We start from the raw sequence: 17933 nt of genomic DNA on the forward strand, positions 1-17933 counted from the left end.
TCAGCTCTGGGAAGTCCAGGGGAGGGTTTGGGAGGTTGGGAAGGGGGGGGGGGTGAGGTAGGGGGGGGTATGGGAAGGGGATTTGTTTTTGTAAAATGTAAAAATTTTCAATAAAAAAAAAAAAAAAAAGACTTATATACTACTTCACAGTACTTTACAGCCCTCTCTATGTGGTTTACAGAGACAGTGAATTACCCCCAACAATCTGAGTCCTCATTTTACTGACCTTGGAAGGATGGAAGGTTGAGTCAACTTTGAGCTGGTGACAATCAAACTGTTGGCAATCAGCAGAATTAACCTGCAATATTGCATTCTAACCACTATGCCACCACAGCTCTTTCCCAATGGTATAGGCTTTCCTGTTTGAGCAAGGAGTTAGACTAGAAGACCTCCAAAGAGTGTGCGTGTATGTGCATTTCATGGATCCAGTGAGTTTTTGAGATTAAACTAATCTCATGTGTGCAATACTTTCTAATAATGATATTTTAACATGCCTTATAGTTTTATATCTTTATTGTAGGATGCCACTTCTTGTGAGGCAGTTATATAAATTTGATAAATATTTTAGCATGGTACATACATGTTTTGTATATGTAATAGTATTAGTTTTGACTGAATATTACATCAAATGCATATTTTAAATGAAAACCACATTTGTTAACATCTTTGCAATTCTAACTTGGTTTTTTTTCCCCCTAGCTCTCAGCTTTCTAATGCAGAGATGACTGAATGAGAAAGCACCAGGAAAAAAGGGAATAATCGCAATACACATTCAATCACATTGCGTAGCACAGGACTGGACAACTCGTGATGTCTAATTAAATTCAGCTTCTAACCAAGTTAGAACATTCTGCTGCATGCTTAATATATACCTGGTTTTTCTATTTTAGGATAGGCAGTGTAAACAGGGCTGCTGGCAAGTTGTTAAGCCACAGCTGATAACTGTGTTTGGCTCCATGGGTCATGAGTTTTGTGACTCTCAAGCTTGTTCCCCTGATTCAGCACGCTAAAATTTACTTCTAAGTACACAGATATTATGCCTAAGTCAGAACTCATTAAAATTGGATTGTAAGGATATAAGAAACCAGCTAAGATGTTGATAAAATAATGTATTCTTGAGAAGGAAATCTAAGTAGCAGATTAAAAATCAATTTTGAGAAAAGTATCCCAGCCTCAAGGATAAAAACTTTAGAGATAAGGAGTTGTTTCAATGGAGTGGTAGAAAGCATTTTAAAAATCATGAATGCCAATATAGAATGTCCTTGTTTCATTCATTCTGGAGGAATTACCTCCCCTTTTTTGTCTTTAGGATTTTGTTTTTTCTTATTCCACCATGGTTTGCGTTCATCCCTTTTGCCCCTTACTTTAAATGGAAGACATGGGAGCAGGGCAATGCCTGGAGCTGGTGGTTTCTGTCACCAATGGATTCACCACACATGCCACAGTAGAGTTCCATTTCTTCAACACATTCATGGAACTTCACCACATGATTACGAAGTTCCCTCTGCTGACCCTTTGTGCGATAGATCCCTTCACACAGGCAATGAACTTTCAGCAGGCAGAGCTGCATAAAAGAGAAGACAGAGAAAAATAATCACATGAAAAGAATATTACAAAGGAGGCAATCTATGGGCCCAACACATTCCTAGTTCCTGATTACCCAAAATATGGCATCTTTTAAGCTTTTGAAATGTGATGTTCTTTTCCATCCCTTCTGCTTCTTTTTATTTTACTTAGCAGAAGCTCACCAACTGTCAGACAGATCCTTCTTTTCTTTGGCCATCTGTTGCCTCCTCTTCCCAAATTGTGCTTCTTACCATTCCTATTTGTACTGCTCTATAGCACTTTGGGGGAAAAATGGGTGATTTCACTCTTTGCTTACCATTTTATCTTATACATTCAGCAATCACTTCTTTTTTCATAGTTACATAATTGTATACCCTGCAAAATTCCCCCTTCTGAAGAATTTCACGTGAATAATGCTAGCAATATAGAATGTTTAAGGCTTGGATTTCTCAGTGCAAGAAATTTTGTGTGGCTATCCCTGATACCCCCAAAACCATAGGTTCAAAATGTTTCAGGATCTTTGGGTTAAGATATGGTCTTTTCTAACATCATCTTTCCAAAGCATAATTAAATACCCTACCACTCAGAAAAGTCAGGAGCTACACATATTCCACTTTAGGAGATGCCCCATTACCCCAGAATCAAAATATCTGATGCTAGCTTTACACTCTGCTATGTAACCCCCACAAGAGAGCTATTAGTGACAGAATCTCATCAACAACGTCTAAAGGATTGGAACACAAATATGGGCCATCACTGTTTACCCCTCCCTCATGATATTAATGGGTTATTAATAATTCAACCCCCTTTATGGATTACTGCCTTGTCATGGCGAAGGGGCTTGTGTAACTCAATGAAGCTATAAGCTATGCCGTGCAGGGCCACCCAAGACTGACAGGTCATAGCAGAGAGTTCTGACAAAATGTGATCCACTGGAAAAGGAAATGGCAAACCACTCCAGTATCTTTGCCATGAAAACCCCATGGACAGTACTAAAAGGCAAAAAGATATGACACTCATTGACTATGCTAAAACCTTTGATTGTGTGGATCACAACAAATTGTGGCAAGTTCTTAAAGAGATGGGAATACCAGACCATCTTATTTGTCTCTTGAGAAACCTATATGCGGGTCAAGAAGCAACAGTGAGAACTGGACACGGAACCACTGAAAAGGAGTCCGGCAAGGCTGTATTACTGTCGCCCTACCTATTTAACTTATATGCAGAGCACATCATGAGAAAGGAAGGGCTAGATGAAACAAAAGTTGGAATTAAGATTGCCGGGAGAAATATCAACAACCTAGGATAAGGCAGAAAGTGAAGAGGAACTAAAGAGCCTCTTGATGCGGGTGAAGAAGGAGAGTGCAAAAGTTGGCTTCAAACTCAACATTAAGAAAACCAAAATCATGGCATCCGGCCCTCTCAATTCCTGGCAAATAGATGGGGAAGAAATGGAGGTAGTGACAGATTTTATTTTTCTGGGCTCCAAGATCACCTCAGATGGGACTGCAGCCAAGAAATTAAAAGACGCTTGCTCCTGGGGAGGAAAGCTATGGCAAATCTAGACAGCATACTACAAAGCAGAGACATCACCCTGCCAACAAAAGTGCGTATAGTCCAGGCCATGGTTTTCCCAGTTGCAATGTATGGCTGTGAAAGTTGGACCATAAGAAAGGTTGAGCGCCAAAGAATTGAGGCCTTTGAACTATGGTGCTGGAGAAGACTCCTGCGAGTCCCTTGGACTGCAAGGCGTTCAAACCGGTCAGTCCTAGAAGAGATCAACCCCGACTGCTCTTTAGAAGGCCAGATCCTGAAGTTGAAACTCAAATACTTTGGCCACTTAATGAGAAGGAAGGACTCACTGGAGAAGGGCCTAATGCTGGGAAAGATTGAGGGCAATAGAAGAAGGGGACGACAGAGAATGAGATTTATTTATTTATTTATTAATAAAATTTATATGCCGCCCAATCCCTAGGGACTCAGGACGGCATACAAAATTAAAACAATAAATATAACAATAAAACAGTAAAATAAGTGCATTCATACAGCATGTCCCAATCGTATCCCGCCCCCCCCCCCCGGGGACATCAACTCCAGGCCTGCCGGAACAGGAGAGTTTTAATGGCTTTCTTAAAGGCCGGCAAGGTGGGAGTAGTTCGAATCTCGGGGGGAAGTTGATTCCACCAGGTCGGAGCCACCACAGAAAAGGCCCTTCCCCGAGGGCCCGCCAGCCGACATTGTCTGGCCAACGGGACCTGAAGGAGGCCCAATCTATGGGACCTCACCAGTCTCTGGGAACTATGCGGCAGTATGCGGTCCTGTAAATAACCTGGTCCTAAGCCATGAAGGGCTTTAAAGGTGATAACCAACACCTTGAATTGCGTCCGGAGACCCACAGGAAGCCAGTGCAGCTCGCGGAGGATAGGTGACATGTAGGTGTACCTTGGTGCACCCACAATCGCTCTCACGGCTGCATTCTGAACCAACTGCAGCCTCCGAACGCTCTTCAAGGGTAGCCCCATGTAGAGCGCATTACAGTAATCCAGTCTTGAGGTGACAAGGGCATGAGTGACCGTGAGTAGAGCCTCCTGGTCCAAATAAGGCCACAACTGGTGCACCAGGCGAACCTGGGCAAAGGTCCCCCTGGCCACAGCTGATAGATGTTGTTCCAAATTTAGCTGTGAGTCCAGGAGGACACCCAAGTTGCGTGCCTGCACTGAGGGAGGTAAATTTACCTCCCCCCCGGACTAATGATGGACCATCAGGATGACCCTTGGGGGGCAAGACCCAGAACCACTCGGTCTTGTCAGGGTTGAGTCTAAGCCTGTTCACCCCCATCCAGACCCTCACATCTTCCAGGCACCGGCACATCACGTTGACTGCTTCACTGAAAGGGCACGGGTTGGAGATATACAATTGGGTATCATCCGCATACTGATGATACCTCGCCCCGTGTCGCCGAATGATCTCACCCAGCGGTTTCATGTAGATGTTAAAAAGGAGGGGGGACAGGACCGAGCCCTGAGGTACCCCATAATCGAGGTGCCTAGGGGTCGATCTCTGTCCGCCCGCCAACACCGACTGCGACCTGTCAGAGAGGTAGGAGGAGAACCACCGCAATACGGTGCCGCCCACCCCCACCTCTCTGAAACGATGCAGAAGGATACCATGGTCGATGGTATCGAAAGCCGCTGAGAAGTCAAGAAGCACCAAGACAGAGGAATGACCCCTATCCCGGGCTCGCCAGAGGTCATCAGTATGATCAAAGCAGTCTCAGTGCTGTAGCCGGGCCTGAAACCAGATTGAAAAGGGTCCAGATAATTCGTTTTGCATAAGTTCGCCTCTTGCACCAGTTGCGACCCTACCTGGACCGGGAGGCTCTCCTTACAGTCACTCACGCCCTTGTCACCTCACGTTTGGACTACTGCAACGCGCTCTACATGGGGCTACCCTTGAAAAGTATTCGGAGACTACAGTTGGTCCAGAATGCAGCCGCGCGAGTGATAGTGGGTGCTCCTTGATACACCCACGTTACACCTATCCTCCGTGAGCTGCACTGGTTGCCTATTGGTCTCCGGGTCCAATTCAAGGTGTTGGTCATTACCTTTAAAGCCCTATATGGCTCAGGGCCAGGCTATTTGCGAGATCGCCTACTACCTCATAGTTCCCTACGTCCGGTTAGATCCCACAGGCTGGGCCTCCTTCAGGCCCCGTCGGCCAAGCAGTGCCCTTTGGCGTGGCCGCGGAGGAGGGCCTTCTCTGTGATGGCGCCCACGCTTTGGAATCAGCTCCCCCTGGAGATTAGGACCGCTCCCACCCTGTTGGTCTTCCGTAAGCTACTTAAGACCTGGATTTTCCGGCAGGCCTGGGGTTTATAAAACCTTACCCCTGGATGATTGTTTTTGTATTGTTGTTTTGTTATGTTTTATGTGTCTTTTATTGTTAGCCGCCCAGAGTCCTTCGGGAGTGGGGCGGCTTATAAATTTTAAAAATAAAATAAATAATAAATAATAATAATAATAAATCCAAGGATCGCAAGAGTTGGGACGCCACCACCTTCTCTACAACCTTCCCCACAAAGGGGAGGTTGGAGACAGGACGAAAGTTCTTCAAAACAGCTAGGTCCAGGGAAGGCTTCTTGAGGAGGGGCCTCACCACCGCTTCCTTCAAAGGTTGAGGGGAGATGGCTGGATGGAGTCACTGAAGCAGTAGGTGTGAACTTAAATGGACTCCAGAAGATGGTAGAGGACAGGAAGACCTGGAGGAACGTTGTCCATGGGGTCGCGATGGGTCGGACACGACTTCGCAATTAACAACAACAACAACAATGATTCAACATAATATTTGGGCATGTAAGTACATTTTCAAAACCTTGGAGGTCTGTTATCAGGCAGAATTATGACATACATATATTCGCACACATTACAAAGAACATGACTAGAGTAAAAAAAAATGCAGATGAGACAACTTACTTTGTTTCCTAGTCCCTCTGCCAGCTCATGAGCCCTCTCGATATTTTCTAATGCCTATAGAAAGCAGAACATATATGTATTTGAGTCAACTCCATAAGACTTAGGGCAGCTTACAACGTTAAAAGATAATACAACAATAAAACAGTATGAATAGAAATCATGTGCATCCCGGAAAAAAAACCCAGACACATGAAATCTAGGGCATCATCAGGGCAGGAGCCATGCAGGTCTAAGGAGGGATGCTATTTAAGAGTAAAGTGCTACAACAAAAAAGGTATGCTTCCTGGGTCCTGATATACGACATTGTTTAACCAAAGGAATTTGGATTGTCAGTCCAATTGTATAGGACAAGCAAAAACTATAGTCCATCAAGTAATCAGGCCCCATGCCATGAAGTATTTATAGGTGAGGGGAGTGAGGTGCCAAAGTATGCAAGATGATGTCTTGAAATACGTGGTGGTTCTGAAGACCTTGTTGCTTGAATCTATGATAAGTACCTGAGGGTGCCAAGATAGGGAAAACTGCATTAACCTAATCCCTGGAAGTCTAGATAATATTAGGAAACATTTACTCCCTTTATTTTATAATAGCTACATACTATGCATATTCAAAACTATTTGTGTATATACTCTATAAAAATACATACACATATATACATATACACATACACACATACACACGTACACAAACACACACAAATCAGTTTGCTGCAGTAATTAAAGACACTGGACTAAGAGCAGGAAGACAGCAAGTTTTCATTGTCTCACAGGAATAGAGGCCAGATAGATCATTTAGTGTCAGTCACTCTCAGCCCTAGACCTGAGAGTCAGCCCTAGGAATTTGAAAAACACCCTGGAAGAAAAAATGTCAAACTACTTCCACAATGTTTCCCAAGAAAACTGCCAATGTTTATGAAATTGCCAAGAGTCGAGATTTCATGGTACCCAAATTATACATAACTGTTTATATTTATATATATTCTATCAGTAGACTCTGGGCAGTATACAAACCATAGTTAATTAACCTAATAAAGGTTCATAATGTTCTTCACCCATATAAAAACAACTTAGCCATAAAGCTAGCTGGGTAGCCCACAGGTTCTAATTCTGGGCCTAAACCCTGCTTATAACCAATGTTTTTTAGTGTCTTCCGCAATGTCATAAGGAAAACAGCATATATACTTCTGGGGGCAGCATATCTTATGGAGAAACAATTTTCAGTTGATCATTTCTAGATGCTCAACTACAACAAGTGAATCCTAAGGTAATCCATGATGAATCCCAGCTACTCCATTTATTTAACTGCTTAGAAATAACTGTCACACACCTAGTGTATTCATCTTGCAGATCAAAAGGTACATTAGATAAACAGCCTAAAATACATGCTGAATACTCATTTCCTCAGTATGGATGTTACTATGTGGATCGAAAGACTGTCCATAGGAAAAAACATCATGCATTGTTAGAGCCTATTTTGTTGGTTCATAACAATGCAACTGTATCTAATCAGTTTCTTATACAGCCTATTACTGACCTTGTCGAGGTCCTTTTGAATCAGCCAGCACTTGGCTACACCAAGCAGCACCTGAACTTGTCCCAGACGGTTTCCAATCTCAGTCATGATGCTCATGGAGGAATCATAGCGGGGAAAAGCTGCCTGGGTTGTAAGAAAAGGTTGTCAGTCGCTGTCCACTACTGCCCTCAGACAGCCTGTCATAGGAGAGGGTCATACCTGTACATCTTCACGGCTGCGATGGATATCAGCAAAGCAAAGCAGGCACTGTGCTTGCAAAGGACGATCTCCATGCTGAAGGGCAATCTTCATTGACTCCTAGCAAGATAAGCTTTCAGAATCACAATTTGAACTTTTATCACATATTAAGTTCTAAATTCTGACTATTCTAAGAAACGGGTGCCTGAGTGAAGGACAAGGGGTGTCTTGTCCTGTTTGCAACCCACATTAAAGACAGCATCCCTTCTTTCAACAAAATAAATGACTGAAGGAAGAGGTAGTTTATGCAGTTTGGATCTTCCTCAAACAGTCAAAAATACTTTGCCATTGCTTTGGAGTTTTATTGGGTTCCTTTGCAATTCAAAAGCCACTTTCTTTCACCAAAGGAAAGAATCTGTGTTCTTATAAAAATAGTGGTGTGTACTGATACTTATAAAGATGGCTTTCAACTTTTTTGCCCCACACCGGGGCTTCATAACCAAAAACAACTTGAATTGGCAGTTGCTGCAAGATGGCTGTAGTATGGCCAACAAAACACACCAAGAACTAATCAGTTTGCTGCAATAGTCTAAACAAAAAAAGTTATTAAAGTATGACTCAGAGTGGTCAAATCTGCCTTCCTCAGAAAGTGATGCAACTGACATACCCTCCCAAACTGGATAGCCCTTTAATTTTACCCAGCAGACTCCCCCCACACACACACACTCCAAGAAGCCATGCTTGTACCTCACAGCATTCCATAGCATCTGGCAAGCGCCCCAGCTTCCGATAGGCTACAGCCATGTAGAACTGGCTCATGGCTCGGTACTTCAAACTCCAGCCTTTTCCATAATCATTCACCAGCTCTGCTGCCTTGCATGGGAAAAACAGAGCTTTTTCATGGTCCTTGAAAAGAGGAGTGAGATTGAGAAGAAAGAAAAAGAAAGGCTGCAGAAAAGCTATGATTGTTTGAAGTTATGAAATCTTTTAAGCTGTTTTGATTGATTCTGATTTTTCTATGGTAAACTGTGGGATGTAAATAAGGTTTATGACATAATAAGGTTTATGATAATTTGTAACCTAGATTGATTGATTTAAAAATTATGGTGAAAATAGCCATGGTTTCAACCCGCTTTTACAAGAAGCACCCAGTATGGAATTTGGAATGGTGAGCTCTTTGGAATATACTGTAAGATTACCACATTAATTATATTTTTCTGGTTAAAAAAAATGAATTGGTGATAGTACTGTAAACACGTGCATTATACATGTACACATTGTGAAATACATAATGAGAGTTTAATATGGCAAGTTTCCACTAAGTAGTAAAACTATAGTCTATATATCCGAAGTCTTTGTTAAGATAAGGCTTGTCCTCGCACTTCATTTGAGTTCACAGTGAGAAGATTGAAAAATGATTATTGTAAGTAAACTTGTCCAAATTTACACCAAAATAAGCAATGTTAAAACTGATAGTATGTATTTTCCTAGAAATAGCAAAATGCTTTAACTTTCATGTTGAAAACATTATCAAAATAAATATTACTGTTCAAGAGCTTTACATACTTCAATATATAATAGATATTAAGTTATACATTTGATAATCTTTTCTCACAAATGAATCTATAAGCATTAACATAGAATACTTTGCATGTGATAGCAGATAACATATTGTGTGATTCCACCTTAAGTTATATTATGAAAATGATTGTGTGATTAAATCCTTGAAATTAGCAGAAAGGCTTTTTCCTTTCTTTCATTTATTGTTAGACTGTTGAAAAATATTACTGGTACATACTGTGATTTCTCAGTGTTTTTTTTGTTTCATGATATCCAAAAATAAATAGACTTTAATAAAATAGAATGATAAAATTAGATGGCCAAAATGTATAAAAAAGACTATTTAAGTTTTTCGATTAGCTAATCAACATTTTTCTGACAAATAAATAATACCCATGTCCACAAATGGCAGTTTGTGATACAACAACTTTTTCTGGAAGATTTTCACCATCTAAATATATGAGTTGAAACAATAGTTTCACTGAGGCAGGATATTACAAAGGGTTGTATCTAGGACCTTGTGTGAGCACTGAATAGCCAAAATTCCACAATATTACAAAACCATGTAATATTTTGGTATGTTTTCCCTAATGTCTCAAGATTTTAGCTCATAATTCTAAAAAGTTGAGAAACTAAGCAAATTTGCAAGATTTCGGGCCTCACCTAAACAAAACATTATTTTTTATTTAATGTTGACATCCCATAGATACCATTTTAGAGGAGTCATGTATGTGGCATATACTTGAGCTCTGATTTATGTGATGGTCCTGACAAGCTTCAGATCACGAAGTTAGGGTTCACAGAAAACAGGTGGAAACCACTGCACTCAATCTACCATCTGTACAATCTTTCACATAGTTGGAAAAGTTGCATTTTTTTAAACTTCTGATCTACATTCTCTTCCATTGGCATTTCTGCAATACTCACTTTGAGGTGTGTGTAGAAATTTCCTAGACTGCAACAGACGCGACACTCCAGCATCTTGTCATCATTGTTGTGTGCGTACCGTAGAGCTTTCTCAAAACACTCCAGAGCTTTTTGGAAGACACTGAGGCCAAAGTAGGCATTGCCCATGCTGAGGTTGACTTGGCCATTCAGTTGCAGGCCCAGTGTTGTACCTCGCATGTTCAGGCAAGTCTTACAATAGGAGATAGTTTTGGGGAATTCACAGAGCTTCTCGTTGCTCCGTGCCAAATTCAGGTAGCTCTCAGTAAGGTAGTCAGGATCCTCCAGTTCTCGGGCAGTGTCAATCTGCATGACTGCAAACTTTTAGCAAAAGAACACAATACTTAAGAATCAACACATCTAATCCTAAACTTCAGTCATAATGAATTTGTGTAATTTTATTGATGAATTTTTTAACAAGATGCAGGCATTAAAAAAGAAACAAAATAACAAAGAATAGTGAATAAGTAAAAGAAAATAGAAAAAGAAATATTATAAAGAAGTGGCTTCTGATCTTTTGGGCAGCAGTTATAAATACATTTATATTTTACACTTTTTTCTCTAAGGTTACTTCATAATTTCCTTCTTTCCCTAAGCTATCCATAAACCTGTAAGACATAAGTTCAGTTTTTTTCAGCAAAAGGTTCAAAGGGGGTTTCCAGTCATTGATAAATGTAATTATTAATCTCTCTCTAATCAAACTGGCTAATTGTGACACTTTTACCAACCATAATGAATTCACATTAATCATATCAAGACTGGAGTTGACAATTTGGACCTACTCTGTGGCAGACAAGGCTCAGGGCTACAAAACTACCTTGGTTTTTGCTATAAAGTTAAGCTCCACCAAATAGTGCCATGTGCAAAATGGTGGCTCAGGAAAGCAGTCAAATTCTAAAGAATATGGTATCCTATTTGCACATGCTTTTGATAAAAAAACCATCTAATTTTTAATTTAAAAAATCCATAGAAAAAAAGGAAAAGGATATGGTCTTTTTTTTTACTTAAATGAAGTTTAGAAATGATAAAAAGAAAACGGTGTAAGCAAGCTAAACAACTATAATGCAATCTATTACATTAAATAACTTGTTATTATTTCCTATTGATGTGTTTTTACAGAGTCTTGTGCAAAGCCAATCCTGGTGATTTTGTTTCTCTGCACATGATCAAGAAAGAGATTAAATGCATCTGGACTGCAGATGCCTGATATTCATGCTAGACAAAACTACTTCCACAGCATCCGGATATTGAGGAGTCTCTCTTTTGGTATAAACAATAAAATGCTTTTAAAACCAGTCTTCAGTTAACTTCTGGCAGAAAAATGAAATGCTGTCCTGAGTGGAGAAGGTTTAGAAGAAGCTCCTTCCTCTAGACATCTCTAACCCTGATGAACAGTTTGTTTCGAAGACAAAGGGGAAATCATATGAAAAGAGGTCTGTTGTACAGTATTTCTGAAGTACTATTTAACTCTTATTCTCATAGCACAGAAGAAAATGCAATTTCTTCTCTTTCCTAATATCCTTTACCGATTAAAGTAAAGCCTTATATATTTGCATACTCAAACCATATTTTATTTTCTTTCCTACAGGCCTTCTAATTCCATATCATCTCCTTTCATATCATAGTCAGTTTCTCGCTGATCTGTTCTTGCCTTAGCACTCGGGGTGATTTACAGTTAGTGCCGCTATCTTGTATGTATGTTTGTATGTATGTATGTGTTTCTGAATTAGTGCTGTTTTGTGGCAACTGCCTGAACAAGCCCTTTAACCCCAAAGATAAAATGTATTTTGTAAACCAATTACTGAACATTAGGGTTGTGCAAAGCATTTGAAACAGGCATTTTTGCATATGAGTTAGTACTAGTAGGATACCTGTGTGCAGAGTGTTGAACGAGCCATATTCTTTGGAATGTGCTTTGCGAAGGGCCTCTTTCAAACGCTTCCCATAGCACTACTAAGCAATTGTCTGTGATGAAATCACAACTGTCTGCCAGAATGGACTAAAGAGCTAATTCAGCACAGAAAGTACTGTTATACCAGAATTGTGCAGATATGGACTGAAATACTCAACTGGCAATGGAGTTCACAGAACAAATTTCACTTGAACACTTTGGAGGAAATAAGGATAAAAATAAATTATAATAATCAGAAAATCCGTTTAAGATCCCAATAGATTTTTCTCCTTCAATCCCATTTAACCTGTTTACTTTAATATGTTACCAATTTAAATCTTATAAAAGCTGTATAGATATTCTGAATATATACAGTCCCCTTCAATGCACCTGAAACAATATCTACTTGCATATTATATTTTTAAGAGTGCCATCCATGGACTTTATCCTAACAGTTTTGAGAGGAGTCAGATCATCATATCAGGTTCAAACTACTGCGAAGATGGAACTTCGGAACTTACATTTTATGAACATGCAGATATACTGACTTCAACATTAAATCTTTTTATTCTTCTCCCCCAGCTTTTTGTAACATCTTATTAACAAAGAGAGTGGAGGATTTTAAACACTTGCCTGAAAGTTAGCTTGATAATGCAAATTTGCAATCCAGGATGCTCCTCAAAATACACATGGATGGATGAACTCTTTTCTTATAAAATAATGTGGTTTTTTTTTTGTCATCCAATCAGCATATGGTATTCACCGTTCAAACAATACTCTATTCTTTTGTTCTATGCATGATCTCTCACGGCTAGTTTAAAAAAATCTTCCCATAAATTGAAAAATTAACATTAGAAATCTCTAATCAGCCCCTCCAAAAATAGTTGTACATCTCTCCTTTGCTTACTGTTTATAGATCCCATTTGAATGTATATGTAAATCCTAAAACCCTGTTCTACAACCTAGTTGTTACTACATCTGCAAGAAATACTGTTCCTAAATGTTTTCGTCAAGGGGCCCATTAACACAAATGTTCCTTAACTGAAAGCCCACGGGCTTATCAGTCTCGATCCCTTAATAAGCTTCTTAAAACCATTTACAACCCATATTGTACAGTATACATATAGTAGCCTATATAACTTTTAACCAAATATGGGGATGTTTCTAAACTGCAACTACAGATGGTCCTTGATTTACGACCACAACTGAGCCCAAACTGAGACATTGGTTAAGTGAATTTTGCCCCATTTTACAACCTTTCTTCCACAGTTGTTAACTGAAAGACTGCAGTTGCCGAGTCAGTAACACGATTGTTAAGTGAATCTGGCTTTCCCATTGACTTTGCTTGTCAGAAGGTTGCAAAAGGTGATCACAGGACCTTGGGACACAGCAACGGTCCTCAATATGAGTTGGTTGCCAAGCATCTCAACTTTGATCACGTGACCATTGGGGATGCCGCAATGGTTGTGTGAAAAAGTCTAAGTTATTTTTTCAATGCTGTTGTAACTTTAAATGGTCACTAAATGAATTGTTATAAGCTGAGGACTACCAGTAAAACACCAATGGGGGTTCAGGGTTCTAGCTCAGTACTACAATACTGAGATTTTCCACAGGTTTCTTTTTCCTGTTTTCCAGAAAATCTAAAGTTGCATCTGCAAGAGATTAGGAAAATCCTAATTCGCATCTCATTTCAGCCATGGCTCTCTGGATTGCCTCATAAAAACCCTTCTCACCCCTCAAGCAGAAATAATAATTAAAAAGAAAGGACTTTTGGAATCAAGGCCATGTATAATGAAAATGATGAAAGATTTCCACAGTATTTCCCCAAAAGTTAGATCTTAAACTTAAGATCTTCCAAAGCAACATTTAAAAGAAAACAATGTCTCAGTGAATTTGTTTATTTATTAGATGTATATGCTGCCCATCTCACTCTGAAAAGCAATCTGGGCAGCTTCTAGGCGGACAACCATCACAGTTTGACAGTAGTGATTTGAACAGAAAAAAAAAAAGAGAGAACGTTCCATTCAAATAAATAATACTGAAAAAAATCTAGTGATGTGCCATTTGGAAACATACCTTCTCTAGCCATCACAGTACAAACTTTGTGTGCACGTGTGTTTGTGTACACACATGTGCACATACACATATTGTTTAACCTACAGTTATCTTATACAGCTGATAATTCTGCGAAACAAAGGTGCGCCACAGCATCCCGCGTCTCAGCTTTTTTGCAAAACCACACAACCCTCAGGTAGGCATGCAAATGGCTAACATTGTTAACACCCATCATTACTTAATTCTGTAGATAAGAAACATGTAAATTGCTCATTAGGTCTAGGACTGCAGGTGGAAATGCAGAATGGCAATTTTCAAAGGTAAAAATTTGTCAGTATCTGCAATTTTAACCAGTGCTACACTTGCTGTTTGAGTGTGGCCGAACTGTAATCTGGAGCCCTACTTTTCTATCCACCACCCTGTCTGTAACATAGTAAGAGAAAAAGACACGCAGCCAATCAGAATGTTTTACCTTTAACATATCTTTGTACCTGCCCATCTCCGAGTGAGCAGTGATGAGGCAACCGAGGACTCGAAACCTGCCAGCTGGATCTGTGCTCTTTTCCAAAACCCGCAGCCAGACTTGAAGGGCCTTTTCTGTCTGACTGGACTGATACAGCTGGAGTCCTTTTTCTATCTGCTGCTTTGTCTGGTCCTGTCCCATTGCCTTCGTGCTCTGGAGCTGCATATACCAACTTGTCGGAAGAGCAGCAGACCTGTCAGAGTGGCTGTATAGATGGGCTAAAAGAAACGGTGACAGTGAAGTTGGTGCTCAAACAAGAGGATGGACTGCTTGGTGCCAAAGCAGGGGGCCCACCAGGATCTCAGATGGCTCAGCCTGGAGGAATGTCCATCGGAGATGGGAAGAAAGGCCCACCCAAATGTTGAAGCAACCACCCTGATCGTCTAGAATAGCATCCTCGGTGCTGCTATCCTATCAGAGCTTTTCTACAACCCAAGTCACAAAGAAAGTGGAAGACAAGAAAAGCACAGCCAGGAAAGAAGGAAAGAGCCTAAGTGGCTGGAGTGAAATTCAATCGGAATGGCCCCTCCCGAGCCCCTCCCTTCCATTGGGGACAGCTGTGCCCGCCAATCCTTGTCATGTGATCTCACAGGAATGTCAGACTTGGTAACCCCCAAGGTCAGAAAGCAAGCCTGAGCAACCAATCTCCTTCCCTCTACGCTGCCTTTATATAAATACATCAGAGAGGGCAAATGGAGCCTTTCTTCAACGAGTTGTTGTACAGTGGCAAACGCAAAATGAAGGAAGTTGGAGCTGAACTTTCAGAGCTTGAAAACGAAAAAGCTTTTCCTCAATCAATTAACAGAAAAAACATTATTCACTAGAATTATTTCTAGTGGGATGACCACTAGATAGAGCTAGAAACAAGCCTTTTACGTACAGTATTTTGTTTCAGTTTTGACAACTGGATTTTTTTTAAAAAGGAATGCTATATGACTGATAAAAATGCAAAAAGGAACAGTCAAAACAACCAGGAGATTGTTCTATCTACCTTACAAGGGAAGTTGCAACCACTGGGAGATTTTTTAGCTAAGAAACTACTTTTGGGAGACCATGACAGAGATAAATCAAGAACGGTTTGAGAGAGAGAGAGAAGAAAGCAGGCTGTTTCTTGGCAACCAAGGATTGGGGGAAGAAAGAGGAACAGCTGAAGAACTGCTGCTTGTCAATTTTCATTATTCTAGCTAAGTATTTCCGCTGTTCTCTGTGTCAAGTCACCTGCCAGTGACTTGACAGTCATCCTAAAACCCCATCCTAGCATGGTGTATCTTACTCTATAATGTGAAAGAAAAAAAAAGTATGCCATTTCCTTAAGACAGCATTTATTCCAATGGCTGAACTGCAATCAGCTTTTTCTGAAAATGTGAGCCCAAAGAACATTATTTTCAGAATGCAAGAGGCTGTGAGAAGCTAGATAATTTATGGATACTTCATTGCTATTTCTGTTTTCTTGGGGGAACAGAATGTGCAGAAATGAACATAGGAATATATGAAACATGGAAGCGTAAAGGAAAAAATGAAAAGGGAACTAAGCAGAAATAAAAAACATTGACACTTGGAGTGGAAGGGATTAGAATGAAACAAAGTAATATTCTTACAGTATCTTTGAATCTACCAGCAGATCTACAAGCCACTGTGACTTGTTTGCTAGGCATTTTCTGGATAAAATTGCTCATGTAAATTGGATACATCACGGGCAGAAAACAATGAAGTGACTGAGGCAATCTCTTGTGAAGTCACCTGGCACTCTTTTGAACCTGTTGAAGCCAAGGAAATGGACAGCTTTACATTGTGTTAGCTCAGCCTCCTTGGGAGTTTATTGAAGATACCAGAGAAAAGAACAGGCAACTGCATTTTAGGAGTAGTAAATGCTTAGAAAAAGGGGAGTCATACCAACAACCTGTAAGGAAGTTGTGATGCACTTCTTCCTGAAATCATCAGTTGAACTAGCAGTGTTGGACAATGTTTAATAATATATATCACGGGTGTAAAACTTGATTGCGTCACGTGACGTATCATGAAATACGTTTTTTTACCTTTGCGGAGCCGGGGTGAGCGTGGCCTGCGCATGACACATCCAGCCTGCAGGCCACCAGTTTGACACCCCTGATATATATATATTTGCTTTTAAAACAAAATGGTGCTATTTCTTCCTAACAAAATGGGGCCTTATCAGGAATGCTGGAGGAACGAGAGGTTAAGTACCTGACCACCCGTCTAAGATACCGCAGGGTTTGTCTCTTTTCCAGTTAACATTATAGGAAACAACTATGAAAGGTCATCTATTGGCTTGGGGTGAAGCATAATTGAACCATTTTTTGAGGAATGGGATCCTTCTCTGCCAGATTTACAAAGTGTAGGTTGTTAAGACACAATGTCTGTCAGGCACAAGCAGCTAGGTCCACACATGTAGAGTTCAAGCTAACTACTTTATTACATTCTGCCTATTATACAGGAATCTTCCCAGATTGCTTGCCTTCTCTTGGGAACTGATAGATAAAGTTCTACGGAGCCTGGGAGGAGGGTAGTGGTGTCAGTTCTGGTTCTTTTGTGGCTCTGCAACAATTCAAGGCTAACCCCCAGCGTAAGTCCTTCCTGCTTGGGCATTTCTCAACATCTACAATATATTTATGCAGTTGTTGTAATTTTAACTTTATTGGATTTTATGCTGAAATGCTGCTTTATGTGTTTCTCTATTTTTATAGTGAGTCACTCAGAGTCTGTATCTGGGGCAGCATGGAAATAATGTAAATACACGTATCATTTTATTGGATATCACCCTTCCAAATTTGTTAAAGCAGTCCCAGTACATTGGAAAGACTGATACTGGGAGACAGAAGGTTTACTTGACAGTAATATAGAATTCCCAATTGAGTCAGACTGAAAATCGGATTTATGGTATCTAATTTATGCACAAATGTTAGTGATAATGCTGTATTTTCAACTTTTTATTAACTTTTTCTGCAGTGTATTGGAAGAGCAGCTTACCTGCAGGAATCAAGTTAACATCACCTGAATGTGATTTAAAAAATTCTGCATATCAAGCTAGTTTATATGTCAGCTGGCAATCCAAGTTCCTTTTCGTTTCAAACATCAGTAGCTGTAGAGGTGCTAAGACAGTTAATGACACCTATGTAAGACAATACTCTAAAACTGCCACTGCAATGTTTTATTTTTGAGACTAGAGAGAAAAAAATTTCTCTTGGAATTT

The 17933-nt window shown here is 40.2% G+C and overlaps 1 protein-coding gene across 2 annotated transcripts; it reads right to left on the reverse strand.

The window, feature by feature from the left end:
• Positions 1-510: 510 nt before the first annotated feature.
• LOC120310672 (43 kDa receptor-associated protein of the synapse-like) lies at positions 511-17629 on the reverse strand. Of its 2 annotated transcripts, none has more exons than XM_039349342.1 (7): positions 14672-17629; positions 10236-10574; positions 8496-8621; positions 7770-7868; positions 7572-7694; positions 6039-6092; positions 511-1564 (listed from the first exon to the last, which is right to left on the reverse strand). In XM_039349342.1, exons 1-7 carry the CDS (start codon positions 14885-14887, stop codon positions 1361-1363), a joined length of 1161 nt encoding a protein of 386 aa, XP_039205276.1. In that variant the 5' UTR covers positions 14888-17629; the 3' UTR covers positions 511-1360. The 2 variants fall into 2 exon arrangements, with proteins under 2 accessions (XP_039205276.1, XP_039205274.1); XM_039349340.1 differs by having other exon boundaries at positions 8496-8654.
• Between the last annotated feature and the right edge of the window lie 304 nt (positions 17630-17933).

Source organism: Crotalus tigris, unplaced genomic scaffold (genome assembly GCF_016545835.1).
Source record: "Crotalus tigris isolate CLP2741 ecotype Arizona unplaced genomic scaffold, ASM1654583v1 scf7180000018260.1040479, whole genome shotgun sequence".
NCBI lineage: Eukaryota > Metazoa > Chordata > Lepidosauria > Squamata > Viperidae > Crotalus > Crotalus tigris.

What these genes read in the sequence shown, in the direction of transcription:
- LOC120310672 (XM_039349340.1), bottom strand. Translation starts at nt 14,887, where the DNA reads ATGCAGCTCCAGAGCACGAAGGCAATGGGACAGGACCAGACAAAGCAG. An exon ending in GGTACAAAGATATGTTAAAG is followed by an intron (nt 10,575 to 14,671) that starts GTAAAACATTCT and finishes TTTTGCTAAAAG; the next exon opens with TTTGCAGTCATGCAGATTGA. An exon ending in ATTTCTACACACACCTCAAA is followed by an intron (nt 8,655 to 10,235) that starts GTGAGTATTGCA and finishes CCTCTTTTCAAG; the next exon opens with GACCATGAAAAAGCTCTGTT.